The sequence below is a fragment of the Aptenodytes forsteri genome, unplaced genomic scaffold (assembly GCF_000699145.1).
Source record: "Aptenodytes forsteri isolate BGI_AS27 unplaced genomic scaffold, ASM69914v1 Scaffold289, whole genome shotgun sequence".
Taxonomy (NCBI): Eukaryota; Metazoa; Chordata; class Aves; order Sphenisciformes; family Spheniscidae; genus Aptenodytes; species Aptenodytes forsteri.
This window is the reverse complement of record NW_008795025.1, coordinates 2,503,039-2,525,074: the sequence shown is the minus strand read 5'-3', so window position 1 is coordinate 2,525,074 and position 22,036 is coordinate 2,503,039. Positions and strand designations below refer to the sequence as shown.

The window sequence follows — 22,036 nt, the reverse complement described above, 5'->3', positions numbered from 1 at the left end:
TATATAGTATATAATATTTATATATTAAAAAAGTGGCATCCTCATGGTCTCTAGGGATCCTTTCTAGCTTTCCCAGAAGGCCTGACCTGTCCATAACAGACCTTTTACTTTGTTCAAAGCCTCCCAAAGTTTTGAAAGGCAGCTGTGAAAGGGATAGGAGATGATTAATTTCATTCTACTGAAGCAGCTTGGCAGCATGAAGACAGCGCTTCCCTGGTTTGCATTTCTTCCAGTCGGCTCTCTGTATGGCTGATTGCTAAGGATATTTTTTTATTTGAAACCTTGAATTCTGCGGAGACTGAGCACTTATTTCTTAGGATCACCAGGGGAAATTTCTTACTGTCCCAGTAGGGTGGAAATTTTAAGCTCTGAAGCTTATAATATATGTAGTCTTCCAACATCATTAAAATAGGGTTTTGCCTGACAGTGCCACCACGATGCAATGAATAAGATCCTGCCTGCAAATTCCAAATCAATCGGTGTCGTGGTATAATGGTGGAGGTAATTTGGAGGAAATTTCTCAGGGAAAGCCAGGACTGGGAGGGTGTGAAAAAAGAAAAAAAGAAGGAAAAAAAGCTGTTTTTCTGCTGGTCATCCCATGTGAAAGTGGTTGAGTCACCATCCCTGGAAGTATTGAAAAGACGTGTAGATGTGGCACTTAAGGACATGGTTTAGTGGGCATGGTGGTGTTGGGTTGTTGGTTGGACTCGATGATCTTAGAGGTCTTTTCCAACCTTAATGATTCTATGATTCTATGTTCCTCTGTGCTACCCTTGGGCTGAAATCTGGCTGCTCACGCTCAGCAAATGGAGGCTTCGGGGGCTAGGAAACTGCGTGCTTTCCCTGGCAAAGGGGGAGATGATGGCATGTTGCTAGGCTGCTGGGTCAAAGACGCTGACTCTTATATCTAGATTTTACTGCAGTTTTCTATGATGTCATTTGCCTTAATTTACTCCTTTTTTGGTTTTTAAGGTGCCCGGGGAAGTTTGGGAGAGGGCGTCCAGGCAGGAAACCCCGGTCATTTCTTATACTCACACTTATAGAGTGAGGCCACTATTGCACTATAAGGACTTAGATGAGACAAGGCTGGGGTGGACCCTAGCTCCATCCTGCCCAAATTCTGCCCCGGGCAGTGGCTGGTGGGATGGATATTATTTGCTTGAGCTGTGGCTGGGTCCAGATTAAACCAACAGCTCAGCCAACAAGTTTTATTTATTATTTAGAAAGTGTGAGGATGTGTAGAGAAGGATACTTATCTCATGGCATTAAAAAAAAAAAACCCACAAGAGAAATACCTGGCTTTTTTTGAGCTTGGAGGGCTGCGTGCTTCATCTCTTGGTTGAGAGGAGGCACAAGTGCTGGGGAAGGTGACCCTCAGGGATGCAAACAGCAGTGTGCACCCACCCCAGGGGCTGAGCGAGTGGCCGAGGGAGTCGGTCCGAGGTGGAGGAGCGGAGGCTGCCCTTTGTTCCCGGTGGCGGCTGGCAGCCCATGTGGCAGTGGACTTTGGCAGCAGGGCCCAGGGAACGGAAGAAGGGCCCCGGCGGCCTCCGAGCAGGTGTGTGCGGCTGCCATGGGGGGTGGACGGTGGTGGGAACCCCTGGCTGAAAATTAGGGGGGGCCCTCGGTGGGACCAAAATGATGGGTGCCTGGATGCTTGTGCCCAGGGGCTCTTTAGGGCAAGGATTTAACCCTGATTTCACCTAGAAGGGGCACAAACTGGGCCACCTCTGTTCAGACCTGAGTGTGTGTCTGTCCCGCCCCCCCACCCCCCCAACCCTGAAATGCCTTAAACTTGGAGTGTGAGGGGTGTGACAAGTGGTTCAGACAGCATCTGGCCATCTGCCTGCATCGGGGAGGTTTGTGAGCCTTTGTGGGGGCAGTTTGGGTACCAATGCTGCAAGAGGAGATGTGGGGGAGCTTGAGGGTGACATCCCCCTTCCCCGGCAGCTGGGGCTTCACCCATGTGTTGCCCTGGGCTCTCCTTAGGGTTTCCTCTTCTGCGTGGAACCATTATAAGTAAATCTGGTGTCCACTTGAACAGCTATATTCTTGCTGGAGCTGAAAGGCAGGAGGAAATCCCTGTTTCCACCCTGTCTCGTAGCTCACATGAGCAAAGCTCCATTCCTCCCTGCCTTTGTCTCTACTAATTTCTTTGAGAATAACTCTCCTTATCCTGCTTGTAGCTTTGCCAATATTCCTTCCCCTACCACATATAAAATGAGGTTTCACTGCCTTGTCACAGAGGTAAAGCTGATTTGTCACCTGCTTGGGGAGGCTGTGAGCGGTGGTGATTTGCAAGGCTGGCTGGGGGTGCAAGAGGATGCTACCTGGATGCTACCTCTTGCTCTGGGAAGAGCTGGATGCCTGTTGCTTTCAAAAATGGACCATTTCATCCTGGTGTTTTAAGGGGACCTTCAAGTTTAAGCAAATGGGGAGGTAGCTTTTCCTTGCCTCTGGGCATTTTGGAAAAGATGGTGGGTTTCCAGCAGGCTCCCAAAAGTGGAGAGCAGGTGGCAACAGGCTTCACGGGGGGCTTTCGGGGCGGTGAAAGCTGCTGATTAAACGCACTGTGGTTTATCTCATTGCTTGCAGGCCACTAGAGCTGTTTGGGACTTAATCCCCGCTCCCACCCCAAAACCAGAGAGGCTCTCGCTGGCAAGCTTGTGATGGACCCCTGGGCCCCCGCCTGGTTGCCCCAGCCCCAGGAGAGGCAGGCAGCCCGGGGGGCATGGGGAGAGGTGCACCGTGGCCCCCCACCACAGCCCAGGCGGCAGCTCCTCTGTGTGGGGCCCCCACCTCGGCCCGGCTCCTGGGATGGGGGTCATCTCCCCGGCCACTCCTGGAATGAGGGCCACCACCCCCGGAGGGACGCCTGCAGACCGGCTTCCCGGGCTGAGTACTACGAAAGCAGCTACCCCAACAGACCATACTCCAGGTGAGAGCTGCCTCACTTTGTGATTCTTGCACTGAACCCCCTCCTTGTAAACCCTTTTAAAACGAGATTTGACCACTTCACCGCTCTCGTGGGCTTGCAAGACGGGTGCTTGCCCTTGTCATGGCACAGGCAAAGTGGTGAGCAGCCACCAGCTGCAGGCTCAGAGAAGCAGTGCGTGATTAGGTGATGTCCAGCTATTAAAACAGCCAGTGACTTCTATATTTAAGGCTGCATAGCAGTTGCAGCTCTGATTTCTTCTTACAGCTGTGACTTCTGTGATTGCCGTTTTACAGGCTTCGTCTCGGTCCCAAGGTGCATTTTTCTTGAAGGTTTGATTAAATGCAGTTCTTTTTCTACCAAGCGTAAGGTGAACAATAAAAATACAAATGGTAATATAGGAGCAAAAGAGAGCTTGCAAGCTCAGCTGCTGAAACAGCGGAGGGTGGAAGGATAAAATGTGGGCTAGAGGATGCTTTCAGTGCTGAGAAAGCTTCGAGCGCTTCAGCAAATTTGGGTTGATTTGCCTGAGTTATTGCCCTCTGTGAGTAATGGTGTGGATATGCAGGGTTTTGTGCTGAGGTGGTGCGATGCTTGCACCAGGAAGGGGGATGTTGTGTGGGGCTGACCAAGTTGCTGTGTAAATTGTGAAGGGTTAAGGTACGTGAGTGCCAGGTGGGTGGCTTAGGCTGGGGCTGGGCTCCAGTGCAGGGGGAGACCTGCTGAGCTGAGCGGTGGACATGGCAGCTCCAGAGCTTGGCGGAGAAGGTGCTTTTGGGGGACTTCTCCTAAAATGTGGGTGAATGTTGATCCCCATGACAAGTCCACACCATCGAGCTGAAACTGGGCATCTCCTGAAACTGCAGTGCACAGCTTTCTCATAGATGGGGATGGGAAAGTATCCAAACCTCCTGCTGCTCCTTCCAGGTATGATGTTGGACCAGTTTCTGGCCCTGCCACTGAGCAGGGCACCTGGACAGGGGACCTGGCTTTATTTCTGTCATGCTTTCTGCCTCCAAAGGTCCCATCCAGGGCATGAGTCTAACCCTAGATATGGTCCAGAACCTGCAGAGGTATCCTTTCTTTCTCCGATTAAGTATGTTTTGTTGTGTTTCAGGCAAGGATATGAAGACCCCCACTGGCAGTATCCAGCAGCCAGCTACAGGGACGACTACACCTACCAAAGCCATCAGTGGCAGCCGGTGGCCTGGCAGGATGACAGAGGTATGGGCTTATCCTTTGGGTCTGGGTATGGAGGCAACTTGCTTGCAGGAGAAGGAGCGATGCTTTCTCCAGGATGGGTGGTTCTCCCAGGGCTTGCGCAACTCCAGGACATTCTCCTGCCCATACTCCTGGGCCATTGGTGGTGTTCTCCCCGTGCAGCACTGCCCTCAGTTTGCATTTGGGAAATGTGAGCAGGAACTAGGCGCAGCCAAGGGAATGTTTGATCTTGATCTCCATGGCTAAAAATCTGTGTCATTCCCTGTTCCAGGCTGAACTTGATGCTGATGGTGCTGTGTTATCAGGGTGATGGTGGCCTCATTTTTGCTGTTTCTGGAGTTCCTGGGCTGAAGAAAAGGGGAGGGAGGAAAGAGGAAAGGACATCAGTGCTGTGTTGGCAAACGTGTACAGGACTTTATCATATCTCCAGCGTGTCGGGCTAATTTGGAAGCAAATGGGGTGTGCATGGCAAATTGCCTGACTCATTGCTTTTCTTTTGCAACTTCATTATGGCTTGTTGCTCTGGAGGGGCAATGCTAAATCTTGATTCTCTCTCTAGACCTGAGACAGAGAGAGCCTTACAGCAAGAGTACCAATTACCGGGATCAGCACTACTACAGGGGTTACCACCCCAACCTGGCCACGACCACCCCAGGGCAGGACAGGTAAGGGTGGAGAGTCTGGGCATCACCTGATGCAACCATCTGCTGCAAAATGAGCGGGTTTGTGGTTGGTTCCAAAATCTCTGACCTTCAGGGTGTCTCCTTTTGCTCCTGTCTGCAGGATGCAGACCTACGACTCCCACGAGGAGAGCTACATCTCAACTGCCAGGAAGGAGTGGGCAGGGGGAGAGACCCTTGGCAGCGATTCAGGGGAGGCTGGTGGCCAGCCCCAAGAGGTAACCTCAAGATGGATGGAGGTGGAGGACAAAAGGCTTGGGGATCTCCCAGAGATTTTGGGAGCAATCCATGTGTCCCTCCTCCAGCTGGGAAGGAGGCTGAGGAGAAAAGGGCTGCTTTGCTATGTTGCACTCAGTGCTCAACAGTCTCCAGGGATTATTATAGTGGGTTATTAGTATTTATGAACTCTCCATCTGCTGGGCTGTCATTCCCCCAGGCACGGGGCTGTACACCGCTCCCGCACAGGGCCAAGAGCAGGACAGAAATCCAGGCTTGGTAGGATGCTCTTCTGCATCCTCCCTAGGTAGCTGAAAGCTGCGTGTCATTGTCAGCTCTGTCCACCAAATCCTGTTCCATCACACTTGTGTCCTGATCACTGTGTTTTGCCAAGAGCAAATTAAAAGATCAAATCAAAGCTGCTGTGGTGGTTTTGCTCCTGGGCAATGCTTTTTTGGCTTCTCAAGCCCTGTCTGCTGTCTGTGTTGAGGAGTCCGTGTTAGGGCTAGGAAAGCTGTTGGGCTAGACTGGTGGCTGATGTAAATTATTCTAAAAGCCATTGGGTATGACCAGGGTATGTGCTATGATGAACCTAAGATGCCGAAGGGTGTGAGCTGCTCAGATGGGAATCAGCTGTGCTGCGCTTTGCTTCTCCTGCTGGGCACTTTCATGGAGCAGCAGAGCCTGTCCCACTGCCCTGGGAGCAGAAAAGCAGCAGTGTCCCTGGTTTCTCAGCCAGGTTTGTGTTTTCTCCCTTGCAGCCCTTGGGCCAGCCCAGCCTGCTCCTGCAGTACCGCGAGTCAGGGCTCAGCTCCAGCAGCTACGAGCTCAGCCAGTACATCCATGATGGTGCTGACCACTATGACTCTGTGCTTTCAGGGACATGGAGCCCAGCACAAGCAGGTGAGGTGTGATGGGGCCCTGGCCCCCTCTGACAAGGGGGGAGCAAGGAAATAAATGGCTGGCATTAGAAGATTTGCTGTCTTGCAACTTGGTCCTTTCCTGGAGGAGGTTGTGCAGGTGCAAGGCATGACTGGGGGGCTGTGGGGTGGGTGCATGGTCCAGCGGCTCTGCCCTGGTAGTGCAGGAGTTGCCATGCATGCCTTCTGCTTTAGGGGACAGTTCTTGCGTAGGGGGTCAGTGGAGGGTTACTTAAGTTGGGGTGCCAGGTTGGGACCTGGTCACATCCTCCATAGTGGAGGTGGTGTGGGATCAGGGTGAGTGGACTCATGGTAGCCTGTGTGTCATTGCAGGGGGGCCCTTGGTGTCCACCCCGGCCCCGGTGGTACCCCTCAAGTTCTCGTTGCCGCACGTGGCGGTGTGCTTTGGAGCCAGAGGCCAGCTGGTGCTGGTGTGTCCTCACCGCCCTGCTGAGGGGCAGCTAGCCCATGTTGAGCTACACAGCCTGGAGGTATGCCACAGCCCAGCACCCCAGACTGCCCTCTGTCCCCTTGCTGGAGTGCCACCTTTTGCCCTGAGGGATGCAAACACTGTTCATCACCCAAACAGCCTCCTTAGCAGCCTTCCTGTCCCCTGCTGCCATCTTATCTCCAGTCCACATGGACTCTTGAGTCTGCATCATGCCAGCCTGTGCCTGGGCATTGCTTTCAGCCTTCGGGCCCCGCATTCTGCTCCTTCAGCTCTGTAACCCTTGTCATCTGTGACCTGTTCACAGTGATCCCTTCTGATAGGGACAGATGTGGTTCACACTTCTCTGAAGGATAATTCTGCTCACCTTTCTGAGGTGCTCCAATACAGAGGTCGTATCCATCCCCTGAGTCTACCACAGCGTTTCAGCCTCCTATTTTACCTCCCAAAGGAGGTAGATGCCATCTCAACAGGCATTTTTCCTGGACCTTAGTATTGGGGTCCATGTGATGGTTTAGGGTCTATGCTCTGGGGTTACCTTAAGACAGTACAGAGAATGGGTTCACCAGCACAGTTGAACCCTTGGCCAAGGCACTGACTTTGAGCTAGCCCAGCTGGGGCTGGCCTGATTGCTGGAGTCCAGCTGCTGAATTTGCTCTTGTTTTTTAGGTAATCCTTCATGACACGAAAGAGCTGGAGGAGCTACAGGCCTTCCCGGGGCCGCTGACCAGGTATGCCACACTGACAAGTCCAGGAGCTGTGTCCTCCTGGCTGTGCTGGCATGGCTGGCCTGGGAGCACCTCTCCTTTGGGAGGAGACATGAGCTCAAGGCAGACTTTAGTGTCCCCATGGTTTTGAGATATCTGCAAAGGCCAAGTCTAAGTTCAGACTGGGAGCCCAGCCCCTTTGCTGCATTGTAGGTTGGTTTGGATTCTGGGAGATGTTTTTTTTGAATATTTATAGGGTGTGGGCTTAGTGTGGTTTGTATGTCTGACCTTATTTTGTACTCATGTCCCAGAAAACTGATTTTTGGGAGATCTCTTTGAATGTCTAAAGCCCTGGGTCAACCTGCGGTTTAGCTTTTCCTAAGGTTTTTGTCCCCTGAGACTGTTGAGCACAGCAGGGTCAGACCCAGTATGCCCCTTCATCCAGTGTGAGCTTGGGGATGAATCATGGCATATTGCATCAGGTTGTCTCTGTATCGTACTGGTTACACCAGCGTGTCTTCTGATCACTCATAACCAAAGCGGGGAGAGAAAAGGAGTGTGCAGGAGGAGGAAAACAATTTACTGAGGAAAACCATTTACTGAGCAAAAGAGCTGCATATGCCCAGAAGTTGGGTAGAAGACCTGGACGTTACCACTTGTGCCGAAGGGGACGTTGGGAATCTCCGTATGCTATATTGGTGTGATTGAGTCAGGATCAGCATCTCCGTCCCCAGTTCCTCTCCCCTGGCTGATCTTGTCTCAGTCACACTTTCTTTCCAATTGTCTGATTATTTTATTGTAAGATAGCAGTTCTGCCTGGCTTGCACATAGCTTAAAGGTTTTTGCTTCTGTTTCAGACCCAAGGGGTTTGTGATTACAAGTGTGTCTTTCTCCCTGCGCTATGTCAGTTAAATAAGATACTGCCCATATGTGTGCCTGCTCCTGCAGCCTCAGACATCCATGGCTGTAACAGCAGCACAGCAAAACTGAGGTGCTTTGTGGATGGATGGATGAAAATATTATCAGGAGGGCAGAGAGGGTTTGAGATGCACTCTGCATCTCCGAAACAGAAATCTGCAAGGAGTCAGAGCAATGATAAAATTTAAGCATTTTTGAGCTTGGTGTGGCCAATGTGGTATGTGGTCATTGGCACTGGGGATCTTCTCTCCTCCATCTTTCACATCTTGTGAAAGTCTTTGGCATCCCCATCATTGAACCTGAGGACGCTTTGAGTCTGAATGATGTCCTAGATTGTTTTGCCTTGGGTTTCTTTTGATGCCTTTCTTTGCTGCTGTAGGGAAGATCTGCACAAGGTGGATGTGATGACATTTTGCCAGCAGAAGATAGCCACAAGCTGTGATCTCTCAACACAGAGAGGCAGAGATTCATCTCTTCTCTGGAAACTCCTGGTCCTCCTCTGCCGGCAGAATGGGGTAGGTGTCCTGTGGAAGGGGCTGACCCTTTTGATTTTATAAGTGAGAAGTTATATGCCCCTTAGGTGCCTCTTGATCCAGTTGCTATTTTCAGGGGGGGTGTACCTTAGAAGTGTCTCATTCCCATAGTACTATCAATCAGTTTGATACTGCCTGGATATTTGGAGCAAACCCTCGTCTGTGATTGCTTCTCATCCTTGTGAACTACCAACAACCCAATGCTATAACAGCTGTGAAAGGGACTGGTGCCACCTGCATTGAGGAGCCAGCACTTATGCTTAAAAGGGGATTATTCCCTTAACCCGATGAAATCCACCCAATCTAATCAGTGGCTGCTTGTTGGAAGCAGATGAATAAGATCTTCACAGCGAGTGCTGTGAGGGTCTTGCTAGTTGTGCTAAATCTTTTGCCGTCCAAAACTGCGTGCTGGTGGCCAAGGCTGGTCTTGTTGGGAAGATGTGCTAGGATGAGGATACAGGTGTAAGGGTGTCATACTGGAGGTGCTGTCAGCCTTTGCTCATGGGGCAGCCTCCACAGGCCTCGCTCCTCCCCTTCCCTTTCACAGTCCATGGTGGGCTCAGACACAGCTGAGCTGCTGATGCAAGACTGCAGGCGCCGGGAGAAGTACAAGAGGCAAAACCCTGCGGCAAACCTGATCGGCCTAACAGACGATGAGTGGATGTCACGTCAGCCAGGGACACTGGACCTCATCACAGGGGAGGTCCCTCCTGTCGTGGAGACGCAGGCACAGATAGTGGAGAAGTTCACCAAGCTCCTCTACTACGGCAGAAAGAAAGTAGGTGGTGAGCAGGATCCAGGACACAGGGCTGACTTTTTTTTCTTGCACCCTTTGGCCTCTTCAGGCAGGTTTTAAAGGGAAGAGTGGTCAAGAGGTGCCTTGTGGTTGTGGGATCAACTCTTCAAGTTGTGTTTGTACAACAGGGCTTACGGCAGTGACTTCCCACCATCGGGAACTGGGAAGGGGCCCCAAGTGAAGGCAAGATGCAGAGGCTTTTACCAGCACTGCAGGTTTAGTTGCAGTTATGTGATCTCAAGGGATACCAAAGGCGCAGGGAGAGAGGAGGGTTGGTTGCAGAGGAGCTTAGGTGCCCAGGCTGGAATCCCACAGTGGTGGCATTGAGAGCTAACAGGCAGCACAGACCTGGAAATCCAGGAAAGACAGTATTGCTATAAAGGTTCCAGTTGTCATCGTGCAAGGTAGAAAGGTAATGGGGCCTTTGGTGAACATGGAAGAGTTTTTGGAGGGTATTAGTTAAAGCCAGAGCAGTTATCAGGGCTCTTCTCTGAGCTGGGTGAGCAGAGGGTCCCCTGGCAGCGGAGGAGAGCAGGGAAAGAGAGTTAGCGCAAACCTTTTTTTCTTCCCCACCTTGGCTGCAGGATGCTCTGGTCTGGGCCATGAGAAACCAGCTGTGGGGCCATGCCCTTTTCCTCTCCAGCAAGATGGACCCTCGGACCTACAGCTGGGTGCTCACCGGGTAAGTTGGAGAAGCTAAAGCAAGATATGATGCTCTGTGACTGGCTTTGCCAAGTCTGTTATCCCTTCAGGTGCCCTCAGCCCCAGTGCACCAAAAAAAGAGCATTGATTTCAGCTGGACCCTTTCAGAGGGGGCAAAGGGGAGAGGGGGCATCCATCTGGGTGGCCCTGAGTCTTCTGAGTCATCTTCCTGATGGACAAGAGAAACCAAGTGGGGGCTGGAATGCAGAAGGAAAGCCATTCCCTGGAGATGTGGGGAGGGTGGATTTATTCTGAGTCTTTGGCTTTGCCCTTGCTGCCCTAGCAAAGGCAGCCTTTGGGGTAGGGGGACCTGAGCCATCTTCACTGTGATCCAGCCTGGTCTGAGCTGTTCATCCCCCTCGTATGAATATTTTCTGGTGGAATTAATGTACTTAGTCTGGATTGGGTTGATCCCTTCGGGGAGAGTTAAGCAGAAATTTTCTGTCTTGTGCAACCCAGATCCTTTTAAGGAGGTTTTATTCAGTGTTGTCCTGGAGACTTGCCTGCTCTGGAGGTAATGCAGATCATCAGCCTGGTGGGCTGATGATCCTTTCTGCCTTCTCTGGGAAGCCCCTCAGGACACTGCTGTCCTGGGGCATTTGGGACATGCCCTTGGAGGTGAATGAGGGTTTGGGGTCCTGGCACGGCAGCCCTATCACTGCTGTTTCCTCACAGGTTCACCAGCACGCTGGCCACCAATGACCCCCTGCAGACCCTCTTCCAGCTCATGTCAGGAAGGATCCCTCAGGCAGCGCTGGTCTGTGAGCAAGAGGCTGGTCCTGGCACATGTACACCTATGCTGTCACCTGCCTGTGACACCCACCTTGTGGTGACCACCTCTGCTCACCTTCACTCTCCTCTTGTCTCCCTCCAGTGCTGCGGGGATGCCTCGTGGGGAGACTGGAGGCCCCACCTGGCCGTGATGTTGTCCAACAAGGTTGGAGACATGGAGCTGAACCACCGAGCCATCGTCACCATGGGAGACACTTTGGGTGAGCCAAGGCCGTTGTGAGCAGTTATGTTCCTGCTGTCTGTAGTAGTGGGTGGACACCTGAAATGTCACCGTGCATGTCCACGCTGGCATGGATGTACGTTGGTGCTGAGATGGGGTGTGCATGCCTGTACTCCTGCAGCTGCGGTGACAGGAATGAGGTGTTGGTGGATCCCACTGCCCTTCGTGCTGGCAGATGAGTCAGGCTCAGGCACATCCATTAGCTTCTCTTTTGGAGACACCTGGAGCGGCTGGACCCAGGGAGGGCATATGTAACTGCAGGGACTGAGACTTACTCCCAGTGGTGGGGACTTCCAGGGATTTCATGCCAATAATGGCAGCCTGCAGAGTTGAAGTTGGAGGTGGACCCTGCTCAGGCTCCCCTGGTCCTACCACTGAACTGAAACCCCCTTCTAGGTACAGAAAGCAGCAATCGGGGAAAACAGACAAAAAACAGTGAGAAGGGAGGGATCAGAGTCTGCATAGACAGGGAAGAAAAGTGGGGTGGTGGGTTTGGATTTTTATGTGAGCTTGGGGGCCTCCAAAGCAATGCTGACCACATGGTGACCTCTCTCTCAGGACTAAGTGTTTGTCTTTTTTCCTCCCATCTAGCTGGCAGGGGAGCAGTCGAAGCAGCTCATTTCTGCTACCTGATGGCAGATACTCCTTTCGGTTACTTCGGGGCGAAGGCAGACCGTATGGCCCTGCTGGGCAGCAGCCACCGGTAAGCGAGCCTAGGAGGCGGTGCTCTTGCCAGAGTGATGCGTCCCACCTTCTCCCCATCCCTGGGATCTCACTTTTATGCAAAAGCAATCCCCGTTTATGGGTTTTTACTGCTTTTAATATGAGCTTTGCTCTGGGCCTCTCCAGCTGCAGGCTGGCACAGTGGTGGAGCTGTGAATCTGTGTGTGGGGCTGTCTGGGGAGAGGGCTCTGCTCCTGCTTGCTGAACCTACCCCTCTCCTCTGCAGTCAGGCATTCACCCAGTTTGCCAGGACAGAGGTCATCCAGCGGATGGAAATCTTCGAGTACTGCCAGCAGCTACGACAGCCTGAATCCTTCCTGCTGCCCTTCCAGGTAGTGGAGATGCACAAGCACATCTGGTGCAGCAGCTCAGACCTGCCCCAAAACATGCATCCATCCCCCTGAAGGGATTCAGGCTGCTCTCCAAGGCTTGTCCCCTCGCTGGGCTTTGGGAGTGATGGGGAGACTGCCCTGACCGAGGGGCTCCTCGAGGGCAGGGCTTTGGGCAGGTTTTGGAGCATGGTATGTTTGGTGCTTGCTCAGGTCTGGCTCCCCTCCTGCTCCTGGGTAATGTATAGACTTTTCATATTGCAAATAAGCACCCAGCTGCTGCTGCCTCAGGCACTGCACAAATCGGATGGATAGATGAAGATGGTGGGCTGGCCTTGCGACAGCACCATGGATTGGGGAGCGTGGCCGGGCTGCCCCATGGGGATGGGTGGGGTGTCCCCAAGTTGCAGGTGATCTCTGGGTGATGAGACCCATGACCCAGGGTGCTCTGAGTCATGCTGGGATGATGTGCCAGCACCAGGGCAGAGGGGACTCACGGGCACGAGTGTCTCCTCGCTCACCTATGCCTGCTCTGCTTCCCTCTCCTGAGGTGTACAAGCTCCTCTATGCCTCTCGCCTGGCTGACTATGGGCTCCCAGCCCAAGCCCTGCAATACTGCGAGCAGATTGCCACCACACTCCTGGGCCAGGATCCGGCCAGCCACCCTGTCCTGGCCCAGCAAGTGATGAAGGTGAGTCTTGTACCCCTCTGCATCCTTGGGCAGGGTGGTACCCCTTCAGGACCCAGTGCGTGGGGAAGCATCTTTGGGGTTTCCTCATGGCCAGGGGTGCTTGGCTGCTCTGAGCAGCCCCTCCAGGGTTTGCTGCCTGGCATGTGCTGAGCACAGCAAAGCCAAAACGTCTGTGGGGTCTCTAATACCCACAGATTTAGGGTAGAAAACAAAGGAATTGTGTTGACTGCCAAGTAAGAGCAGAGTTATTTGGAAGCAAAGTATGTTTTCTATTCTGGAGGGGCTTTTTGAACTTCTAAATGGAACAGACTTAAGAAGCTGAAGTGTGAGTGTTTGACATTTCCCCTTCAGCACATCATCCCATGGTTGCGTTTACCTGCTGGGGGCTCTTTTGGGGTGTTAGTGAACAGGAGCATGTCCCAGCCTGTAGCCCTGAGTCCAGCTCCTCTGCTTCATGAGCGGGGTGCTGGGGCAGGGAGGGGAGAAGCAAAGTGTCCCAGGTCCCCTGAACAGGTTGGGCTCTCAGGAGTGCCCACTCCACACCCATCACTAGGGCAGTGCTGAGGCTGCTCGAAGCCTTCCTTCATTGGGAAGGGGGCAAAAGCTGCGGTGCTGTGAGATGAGGGGCACCAGGGATGCCTGTCTGAAGCAGGTGCTGTAGAAATTGCCCAAAACTCGGCAGGCGCAGCCCCCTCCCCCTCCACCATTGTTGAAACCTATTTACTGTCTAAGAGCCTCTCAGATCTACCGTTCTGCTGGGGATAATGCTTCTCCTGGGAGAAAACACTTTCATCTGAAAAACTAGTGCATTCGTAGACACTCTTGTCTTTGATGTTTTAGACTGTGTTACAAATTATGATACACATTAGTGTTTGATTAAGACTTCCCCTCTTTTGAAGCTGGGGACGATATACAACCAGGTGCTGGTTCATTAATATTGGATCAAAATGCACATTAGCTTTTGGATTAAACATTCCCCCCATTTAGGAGTAATCATGCTTATAATTTCCTCTTTCCTGCAATTGATTTAGGATGAACACATGTGTGTTTGCAAAGAGACGGGATGGTGGGGTCTGGTAGTGCAACCTCCTGGCTGGGTTACTCTGCTTGTTGTGGCTGGCCCCTGTCCTGAGCCGGGCTCTAGCTGCATGGGTCATGTCTCACTCTAACCTCCTGGAGGTGGGAAGTGTATTTTGTGCTGGTTTAGACTGTTTTGAACAATTTTGGGAATAGGAAGAAACAGCCCATATGGGCTGGTGCGGCAGGGGGGATAGCCAAGACCTGTGTGGCTGTGGCGGGTGGCTGAACTGCAAAGTCACCTCTGGATGGCTTTTGGTGGCCCTTGATGAGGCAGCCTCATAGCAAAGCATGGAAGATAAATGAGTGTGAAGGAGCTGGGAGGGAGCTTGATAAATTCCCAAGAAGTGGGTCGATATCAGTAAGAGAAAATTCAGTAAAAGCTCAGATGAAGAGCAGTGCTTCGGGTGAATGTCATCTCCCCTCATCCAGCTGTCTTAAAACTGGACCCTTGTCTAAGCAATTTGTTCAGACCGATTTAGCTCTGCAGGGAGCCCTCCATCGCACCCTGGGCTAGTGGGTTGGGTCACCTCAGAAGAGCTTCTTGCTCTGTTGACAGTAGCTGGAGCCCCATGTCATTGTAGACGGCTGCAGCCAGGGTGGCATGAACCCCTCCCTTGCAGGATAAATTAAACACACAGCAGCAATACTGCAGAGAGGGACCTGGGGGAGATAGTGGAGCATGGAAAAAATACCAAGCAGCAACATAACAGGATGCTGTTGCAAAAAAGAAAAAAAAATCCAATGTTATAATGTTATTCTGGGCCGTGAGAGCAAGAACAGCATGTGTGAGACAAGGAGGTGATGATCCCCAGTGCTCGGGTCTTGGGGGTCTTGGCTGGGGCACTGTGCCCCATTTGCGATGCTGCACTCAGAAACAGGGCCAAATTGGAGTAAGTGCAGAAGAGAAGAGCAGGGGTGATAAGAGATTGAGGGGAAAATGACCTCCAAAGAAGGCCTTGGCATTATTTTTTTCCAGGCAAGATATGCTGGGGGAGGAAGGGGTATGGGGAATGTGATAACAGCCCTCTGGCACACAGGAGGCTACTTTTCAGGGGATGGTGCCTGACCGTCCCCACAGCTTCTGCGGGAGCAGGAATCAAGAGGCTTAATTTGCAGCAGGGAAGATTTCACTTAGATATTAAGAAAAACCTCTTTACCTCTAAGGACATTAAGCATCATGACAGGCCTGGGAGGCTGTGAAATCTTCTCCTTGGAGATTCGTAAGTGCAAATCAGACAAACACGGGCTGGTGTGGGCACACAGGATTTTCTTGAGCATTGGCAGATGGATCAGGTAACCTCAGAGTCCCTCCTAGCCCTGTATTTTTCTGTGTGGTTATTAGTGATGGTAATGCTTGTTGCAAAGCCAGGTGAGGAAACAGCTGGGTGAGCCCTTAGCTCAAGCCCTACCGGCTCCCATCCATCCTTGTGGGGCAGGTACGGGGCTGGTGCACAGCCCTGGGAGCTGGGCTGTTCTCAGAGCTCCTGCTGGGGTGTCCTGCAAACCCACTGGTGCCCCGGGCTGGCTGTCAAGTGGGATTAAAGGTGCTCATTTAGCTTGGAGGAGAAAAGGATGGTAATAGTTACCTGCCTCTCTGATGTGAAGAGCATCTTTGACATCGGTACTTTGACATCTCTGCAGAGATGGCTGAGATAGCCCTGCTGGGAGGCTCTCCGCGGGGCACAGGATGGGCCAGCACCTCTCCGCAGCAATGCAGGAGATGGAATTAATTTTGCACAAGAGTCTGGTGTTACTTTAATTCCCATATTATGAAGTGCAGCTCTGGTGCTATTTTTCCCTGGGTTTGTGTGCCCGGCCATGTGCAATTGCTGTGAGGGTTGGTCTCTCCCCCATGGAGCTGAGGTGTGTGACAAGCCCCGTTACCCTCCTGGCTCTGCAGCTAGCCGAGCGGCTGAAGCTCTCTGACCCACTGCTCCTGGAGATGCCGGAACAGGACCAGACACTGGAGCCTGACTGGCTGGTACAGCTCCGAGCCTGCTGCAGGGAGTGGGAGGTAAGGAGGAGCAGGGATGCGGGGGGGAGCAGCTGGTCTACGGAAGCATCTTCCTCCTCTGCCCTGAATCCAAAGGTACAGGTATGGAGGTTCGAATGCTGTTGTTACTCAGGCGCCTTTCCCCTTGGCTTGTGAGCTCAGAGATGTGGTCTCTGCTGTTGGACCTGCAGCTTCAGCAGGAGCAGGGGGGTTGCAACACCCAAAGGTGTGACCAACGAGGGCTGCAGAGCTTCCCACGGGGCAAAACGCTCCTTGTCTTGGCTCAAGGAGGGCAGTCAGGGGCTGGTGGGTGAATGATGATCTTCTCTTGTGGTGAGGATATTGCAGAGGACACCGTCGGGGCATCACCTTGCAGACGTGTGCTCTTGGGTCCCTTAACTGTGGTCTGGTCCTTGGATTAATGCTTTTCATTTAGCTTTCATGTCTGCTTTTGTTTTTGTGCCCTTTTCTGTCTCCAGTTTCCCCTCCTGCCTGCTCTCAGCAGGGCAGTGGTGCTGCAGCCCCCTTCACTTGCTGGGAAAGAGCTGTGATCATGCTGGTATGGGTCTCACCTGTAACCTGGGCTCCATAGCCTGGGGTGGGTCATGAGCCCAGACCCATGAGCACCATGCTTTCCTTACATTGGCTTCGTCGTTGCCTTAGTCTTTGCCCTGTGCCATCCCTTTTTCCATCTGTTTTATCACGTTTTCCCTCTGACTCCTTCCAGGTGGAAGATGACCCCCCTCCAGAGGTGGCACCTGCTCAGTCAGGGCTCTCCTGGGCTGCTGCATCGATGGCAGGTAAAGAAAATGAAGCAACAGGTTGCAATCGCTGCAGCGGGCTTCACTGCATGTGGAGTTGTGCTGCTATGGGCTGGGAGGCAGCTCCCTGCTCCCTGGAGCATTTCTCAGCAACTGCTCCTTGCTCCTTACATCCCCCCAGAGCCCAAAATTTCGCTCCTGACTGGATGCATCCCTCTGGCATGGGGCTGCCAGGGATGGGCTGCAAACAGAGGGGTTGATGCTCATGCACTCCATATGAAGTCTGAGTAATTGGGCCTAATTACCACAGCTTCAGCAGTCCCTGTGGGCGCCATGGGAGAAGGGGGGCCAGGGGTGGGTGGCTGGACGAAGCACGTGCCTCCTGGCCGAGCCTTGGCGGAGATGGCCCCATTCCCAGGCAGTCCTCCGAGGGTACAAATTGGAGCTGAACTAAGGGGATTTCACACTTGCAGAGCGAAAGATTCAGGAAGGAGCTTGTCCCTCTGTGTGCCAGGCTGCAGCATGCCTGTTGGTGAAGCTCCAGTGTTTCCCCTTCCCCACTGCCTTTTACCACTTTGCCTCTCGGTGACCCCAGGATTCGTCCCCTCCAGTAACAGTCTACCTAGAGGAACAAGAGACATCAAGATGAGGGACATGAGCCTCCCCTGGGTGGCTGTCAAGAGAAGGGCTGGAGAGCTTTCCTTTCCTCTCCATTGAGGAGAACTTGGGGCTGGTGACCCATTGGCGTTGCTTCACAGCCGCCTCCATCAGCGGGATGCCCTGGCACAGCCTGCTGTTCCTTGCTGCTGCTCAGATCTAGCTTTCTGCTGGGAACACTGGCATCGATGGGTGGAGAATAAAGGCTGGTGCAGACAGGATAAAACATGACAAATTCCTCCAAGCCGTTTCTTCCTATCAGCTTTCCCTGCTGCTGCCAAATTCCTCTACAAAGAGCTCTTCCAGGCAGTAAAAGGGATCATCAATCCTGATTGCCTTCTGCTGCTATCAAGGGCTGAGGCTATGATCATCCTTCTCTGGAAAAAAGTTGCAAGTACAATGGGATGGCTTCTCCAAGCGGCCAGGTCTGCTCCATGTGGTCTCCACAGTTTGCTTTCCTGATGCTTGGCCCTTTTCTTCATTGAGAAGGCCATCTAGAGTCACCATCTGAGGGACCTGCATGCAGAGAAAGCTGGCTTGGTGCTGAATTCATCTTGGAAAGACAAAGCCTGAATTAAAGTGCCAAGCTGGGATTGACGTGGTCACAGCAACCTCCCTCTCCATCCTTATAGCCTGGGCTGTCCTCCCTGACTTTTTCTGGCTGAGCTTGCCAGGCAGCATGGAGTCGAGCATCCATCCTCCTCCCCATGGATCTCAAGCATCTCCAGGCCATGTGGGAGCAGCTCGTGGGTGTGAAGCCAACCCTGAGCAGGCTGGAGGTGATGCCGGCAGGCAAAGCAATGGGTTTTGTAGCACTGCATCCAAGAGGTGCCGTAGTTTGTCCTCAGGCTCAGACCCACGGGGTCTGGCTCCTGCTTGGCTGTGTCTCACGGTGACGGGAGAGAAACTTCCCAGTGCCCAGCACGTTTCTGGCCGGAGGCTGCAGAGCTGGAACAAGCAGGACACACACCTGGGACCAACGGCAGTGTGCTGCCCGCACCGTGTCTAACATCAGACAGAGCAACGTGTGTGTTAAATAAAACAAACCCCACTTGTTCAACCTGCCTTTCAAACAAAAAAACCCAACCCTGAATAAATCTGCCTAAAGCAAGAAACTCATCATGGGTGCTCCTGTGGAGCAGGAATGAAGGCTGCAGCTTCCTGGTGAATTTTCTTTCCTGCTCGGGGTGTGCGGCAGGAGTGGAAGAAAAGGCTGGAGGCCCCGGGCTCCTTTGGGCTGGGCACGTGCTGCTCGTGCTTGGTCCCTTTGCTTCCATAGCATTTCCCTTCCGAGTTCGTTTGCAACCTCAGGCATGTTCCCAGGAGGTTTCCCCCCTATCTTTCACAGCCCACCTTCCTTGAAGCCTCTGAAAGGTCCCCGCTGCTGTGCCATGCCCTACCTCCTCCCTCGCCCGCACCTGGTCCCTGGGGTCCCTCCTCACCACCCTGGCTCCCACTGATGTGTAATGGAAAAGGGGAGAATTCTGTGCAACAGCCTGATGAATTTATAAACACCGGAGCAAACTCCTGAGGGGTGTGTGTGGTGTGTTGTTGTTTTTTTTTTTTTTTGCAGGTGGAGAGCCTGTCCATGAGCCTCCACAGAGTGAAGGCTACCAGTATGACCAGTGGTACCAGCCCATGCCACCCCAGGGACCCAGCTCTCATGAGGACGTGCCTCTCTGGCCCCTGGCACCTGCTCAGGTTGCAGCATCGCCACTGCTTGGTGTTCGGCAAGAGCTGCAGCCCCCTACACTCAGCCCAGGGACGGCTGCCCCTCCAGGAGGGGTTTTTGCTGAGCCCCCTCTGCAGGTGGTGCCACTGGCAGGTAAGTGCTCCAGCCTTGTTTCTCTGCAAAAATGCCTGTCCCCAGTTAGTAGCAGTGGGATGGGGTGTCCCTCAGGGAAGTGTGATCCCCTATGGCATGTGTGTCGCTTCAGACGCTGCTCCCTGCCAGTGCTGCCTTCACCCAGTGCCTTGTTTCCCTCCAACCTTGCCCAGATGTGGAGCCACGCTTGCCCCAGTGCCATGCATGCAAACTGTGTCCACCAGTGCTGGCTGCCCTGGGCAGGCGGGTCTTCATTTTTAGAAGACCTTTCCCCCAAAGCAGCAAGGGGGGGCAGCCGCAGGTTGGTGGCAGAGCTGCCGCTTCCCTGCCAGATGAGAAAACCAGCTTCACATCCAGCAGTGCAAAGCAGGTTTTTGAGATGCACCGGTGCAGCCTTATGGCTTGCTCCCTCCCTGGTGCTGGCACGGACAGGGACAGGGTCCAGAATAGTCTTTTGCATCTCTTGGGGGGATATCTTGGCCACATGGCCTTGCTCTGGGGTGGGATGATAGAAGCACTGAAAATACATCTGATAAACGTGGCAGGAGCTCCTCAGGCCAAACCCTGACTTTGTCCTTCCCTCTGCCCCACAGGAGAAGCTGGGGAGCCCCAGGACACCCCGCTGTCCTCCGGGGGGGTGCAGCCATCCCTCCCAGCAGAGGAGGTGAGTCAGAGGGGCCAGGGAAACCATCCCATTGAGGGCCCCGGGGGGGATTTAGGACTCGCTGGCTCATCCTTCCATGCACTTAACTCACACGGAAACCCGCCATCATGGTGACGGCCATTGCCTTGGGGACCTGACAGGTTAGGATAGCCCTCTCCAGCCTCCTACCTCTGGGACCATGGGCTGCCCACTGCACCCCGCTGTGGGTGCTATCCCTCCCCACCTGCTATGTAAGGGATGCGGGGGTCCCCAGGCATGCTATCTGTTAAGCCTGGCATGGAGGAGTCCTGGAGACGCTCTGATCATGCTTGGGGTGGATCCTCTGGGAACACCAAGTGGCAGCTCCGATCTCCGATGCCAGGAGGAATTAAAGGCAAGAGCTCGCACCACCTCAGAGAGCTCCACCGTCTCCTTGGAAGATGACAGCCAGCCTTCCTCGGAGAGCACAGCTGAAGATGCTGCTGAAGAGCTGGCACCAGCAGAGGCAGTGAAACCGGGTAAGGATAAGGTGAGCATGCCAGAGCTGATGTGAAGCCTCGTGCTCCGAGCTTGCCTGTCCCCGATGCCCCCCGTGCCTGCCCTGACCTGGGCAAAACAGTGCTCGCTCCCGGCCGGCACAGGGGGCATCTAGGTGGCCGTGGCATCCTCCACTTCTCACCCATTTCTCTTGACTGTGACAACCTCCATTTCCCAGAGCTCCGGATTTAGGTGGTTTGGCTGGTTTCGGTCAAAGCCCACCAAGGAAACATCTCCCAAAGCTACGTCTGAGACAGCCTCGGACTCCCCCGCTCCGGGAGTGCAGGTAGGGGACAAAAGGCTGTCCTGTCCCTGGGTGACACCCTGGTTTACAGCCATGGGGACAGGTGACACATCTACCCCTTCACCCATTATTTCTCCCTCCATCCTTGTGCAGGTGGCTGGGCCGTGCTATTGCACAGCTCTTCATGGCCATAGCCGCTCTGTGTGGGGACAGAGTGGGACCAAGAGTCCTTTTAGCCTGGAAGTGAATCCTTGATTCACTTGATAATTGTAAATTTATAAAGCCTCTTTGATCTGGGATGTCCTCTGAGCACTTGGCAAACTCTGCAGGAATTGCTTGCCCTCCGCTGGAGAGGAAAGCAGCAGCTGCGAGCGGCACCGCTTGGGCAGTTTTTAGGAGCTGAAGGGAAGGAAAACCTCTTTAATTGGAAGCACAGCAGAGACAGGGAAGCAGCCATGCGTAGTTATCCCAGTCCTGACTGAGTCCTCAGGGTGTCGCATCCCCAGCTGCAGGCCAACGGTGGGCTTGGAGGCAGATGTTGGAGTGAGATCCTCCCCTGGAAGTTTCCTCCTGGTTGAGAATGACCTCAGTCCCGGAGCAGGAAATTTTGGGATATTCTTCCAAAACTAGCAGGAGATGAGGAACAGAGGGGGGGACCCGTGGACTCTGCTGGTGCTGTACACTGTACACAGGCTTGGTGTCCAGCCTCCTGCCTAATTTTGAGCTCTCCGGGTGGTTTAGCTTTGTGACAGGGGTTGCTTGCCCTGACCCTGTAGGTCCCCCTTAGCTTGGGTGCCTGTAGCTCTTGGGGTACCTCTCCAGCAGGATGGGTGCAGAGCGGTGCCCCAAAAGTGTGGTGTGGTATCTGGTGCAGAGGTCTTCTCACCATGCAAGGAGCTTCTGCTCTAAATGGGTGGATGTGGTTTCAGGAACAGACGTCGCCATCCCCACCTGATGCTCCTCCTGTGGCTGGGACAAGCCCTTTGGCTCAGTCTTCGTCCAGAAATCCCGGTAAATGCTGCATGGGTCCCCTCGCCCCTCTCCCTGTCAGCCTTTTAGAAGCTGATCCCCTCTTAATTTGAAGTTTGGGGTTTTTTTTGGTTGCATGCCCCAGGAGGAATGCAAGGTGAAAATACCTTTCCTGTTACTCCAGTGTCCACTGAGATGAAAGGCTCGTGGGATGCAGATGGTGGGGAGTCAGCAGGAGGGCAGGTGAGGAGAGAGGTGTATTTGTGTGTGATGGGGGGGGGTGTGTGTCTGAAACTGGGGGGTGGCCATTAAGTTTCTCTGCCTTCACCCCTTCCAGACTGGCTCCCATGAATCTCCCCCACTGGTGGGGACAGTCCCCCTCTTCAACCCTGTCCAGGTATCTCAGGTGAGAGGATCTTCCTGAGGTGTTGCTGGGTAGGGCGGGGGGTGGCTCCTGGCTTTTGGGGGGGTGGCAGATTGCCTGCAATCTGCTATG

At 53.4% G+C, this 22,036-nt stretch overlaps 1 protein-coding gene across 1 annotated transcript in view; it reads left to right on the top strand.

Moving 5' to 3' along the window:
• The first annotated feature begins 2,669 nt into the window (after nucleotides 1–2,669).
• Nucleotides 2,670–22,036, top strand: part of SEC16B (SEC16 homolog B, endoplasmic reticulum export factor) — a 20,238-nt gene continuing 871 nt past the window's right edge. Inside the window, exons 1-24 of the mRNA XM_009275905.1 lie at nucleotides 2,670–2,938; nucleotides 4,053–4,159; nucleotides 4,716–4,821; nucleotides 4,940–5,054; nucleotides 5,814–5,955; nucleotides 6,306–6,463; nucleotides 7,090–7,151; nucleotides 8,425–8,560; nucleotides 9,126–9,356; nucleotides 9,959–10,056; nucleotides 10,752–10,833; nucleotides 10,951–11,068; nucleotides 11,680–11,791; nucleotides 12,038–12,143; nucleotides 12,691–12,831; nucleotides 15,812–15,925; nucleotides 16,632–16,704; nucleotides 18,896–19,147; nucleotides 19,741–19,811; nucleotides 20,173–20,319; nucleotides 20,506–20,613; nucleotides 21,501–21,582; nucleotides 21,686–21,783; nucleotides 21,878–21,946. Coding sequence (XP_009274180.1) covers nucleotides 2,670–2,938; nucleotides 4,053–4,159; nucleotides 4,716–4,821; nucleotides 4,940–5,054; nucleotides 5,814–5,955; nucleotides 6,306–6,463; nucleotides 7,090–7,151; nucleotides 8,425–8,560; nucleotides 9,126–9,356; nucleotides 9,959–10,056; nucleotides 10,752–10,833; nucleotides 10,951–11,068; nucleotides 11,680–11,791; nucleotides 12,038–12,143; nucleotides 12,691–12,831; nucleotides 15,812–15,925; nucleotides 16,632–16,704; nucleotides 18,896–19,147; nucleotides 19,741–19,811; nucleotides 20,173–20,319; nucleotides 20,506–20,613; nucleotides 21,501–21,582; nucleotides 21,686–21,783; nucleotides 21,878–21,946 — 2,997 coding nt within the window. The remainder of the gene's footprint in view (nucleotides 2,939–4,052; nucleotides 4,160–4,715; nucleotides 4,822–4,939; nucleotides 5,055–5,813; nucleotides 5,956–6,305; nucleotides 6,464–7,089; nucleotides 7,152–8,424; nucleotides 8,561–9,125; nucleotides 9,357–9,958; nucleotides 10,057–10,751; nucleotides 10,834–10,950; nucleotides 11,069–11,679; nucleotides 11,792–12,037; nucleotides 12,144–12,690; nucleotides 12,832–15,811; nucleotides 15,926–16,631; nucleotides 16,705–18,895; nucleotides 19,148–19,740; nucleotides 19,812–20,172; nucleotides 20,320–20,505; nucleotides 20,614–21,500; nucleotides 21,583–21,685; nucleotides 21,784–21,877; nucleotides 21,947–22,036) is intronic.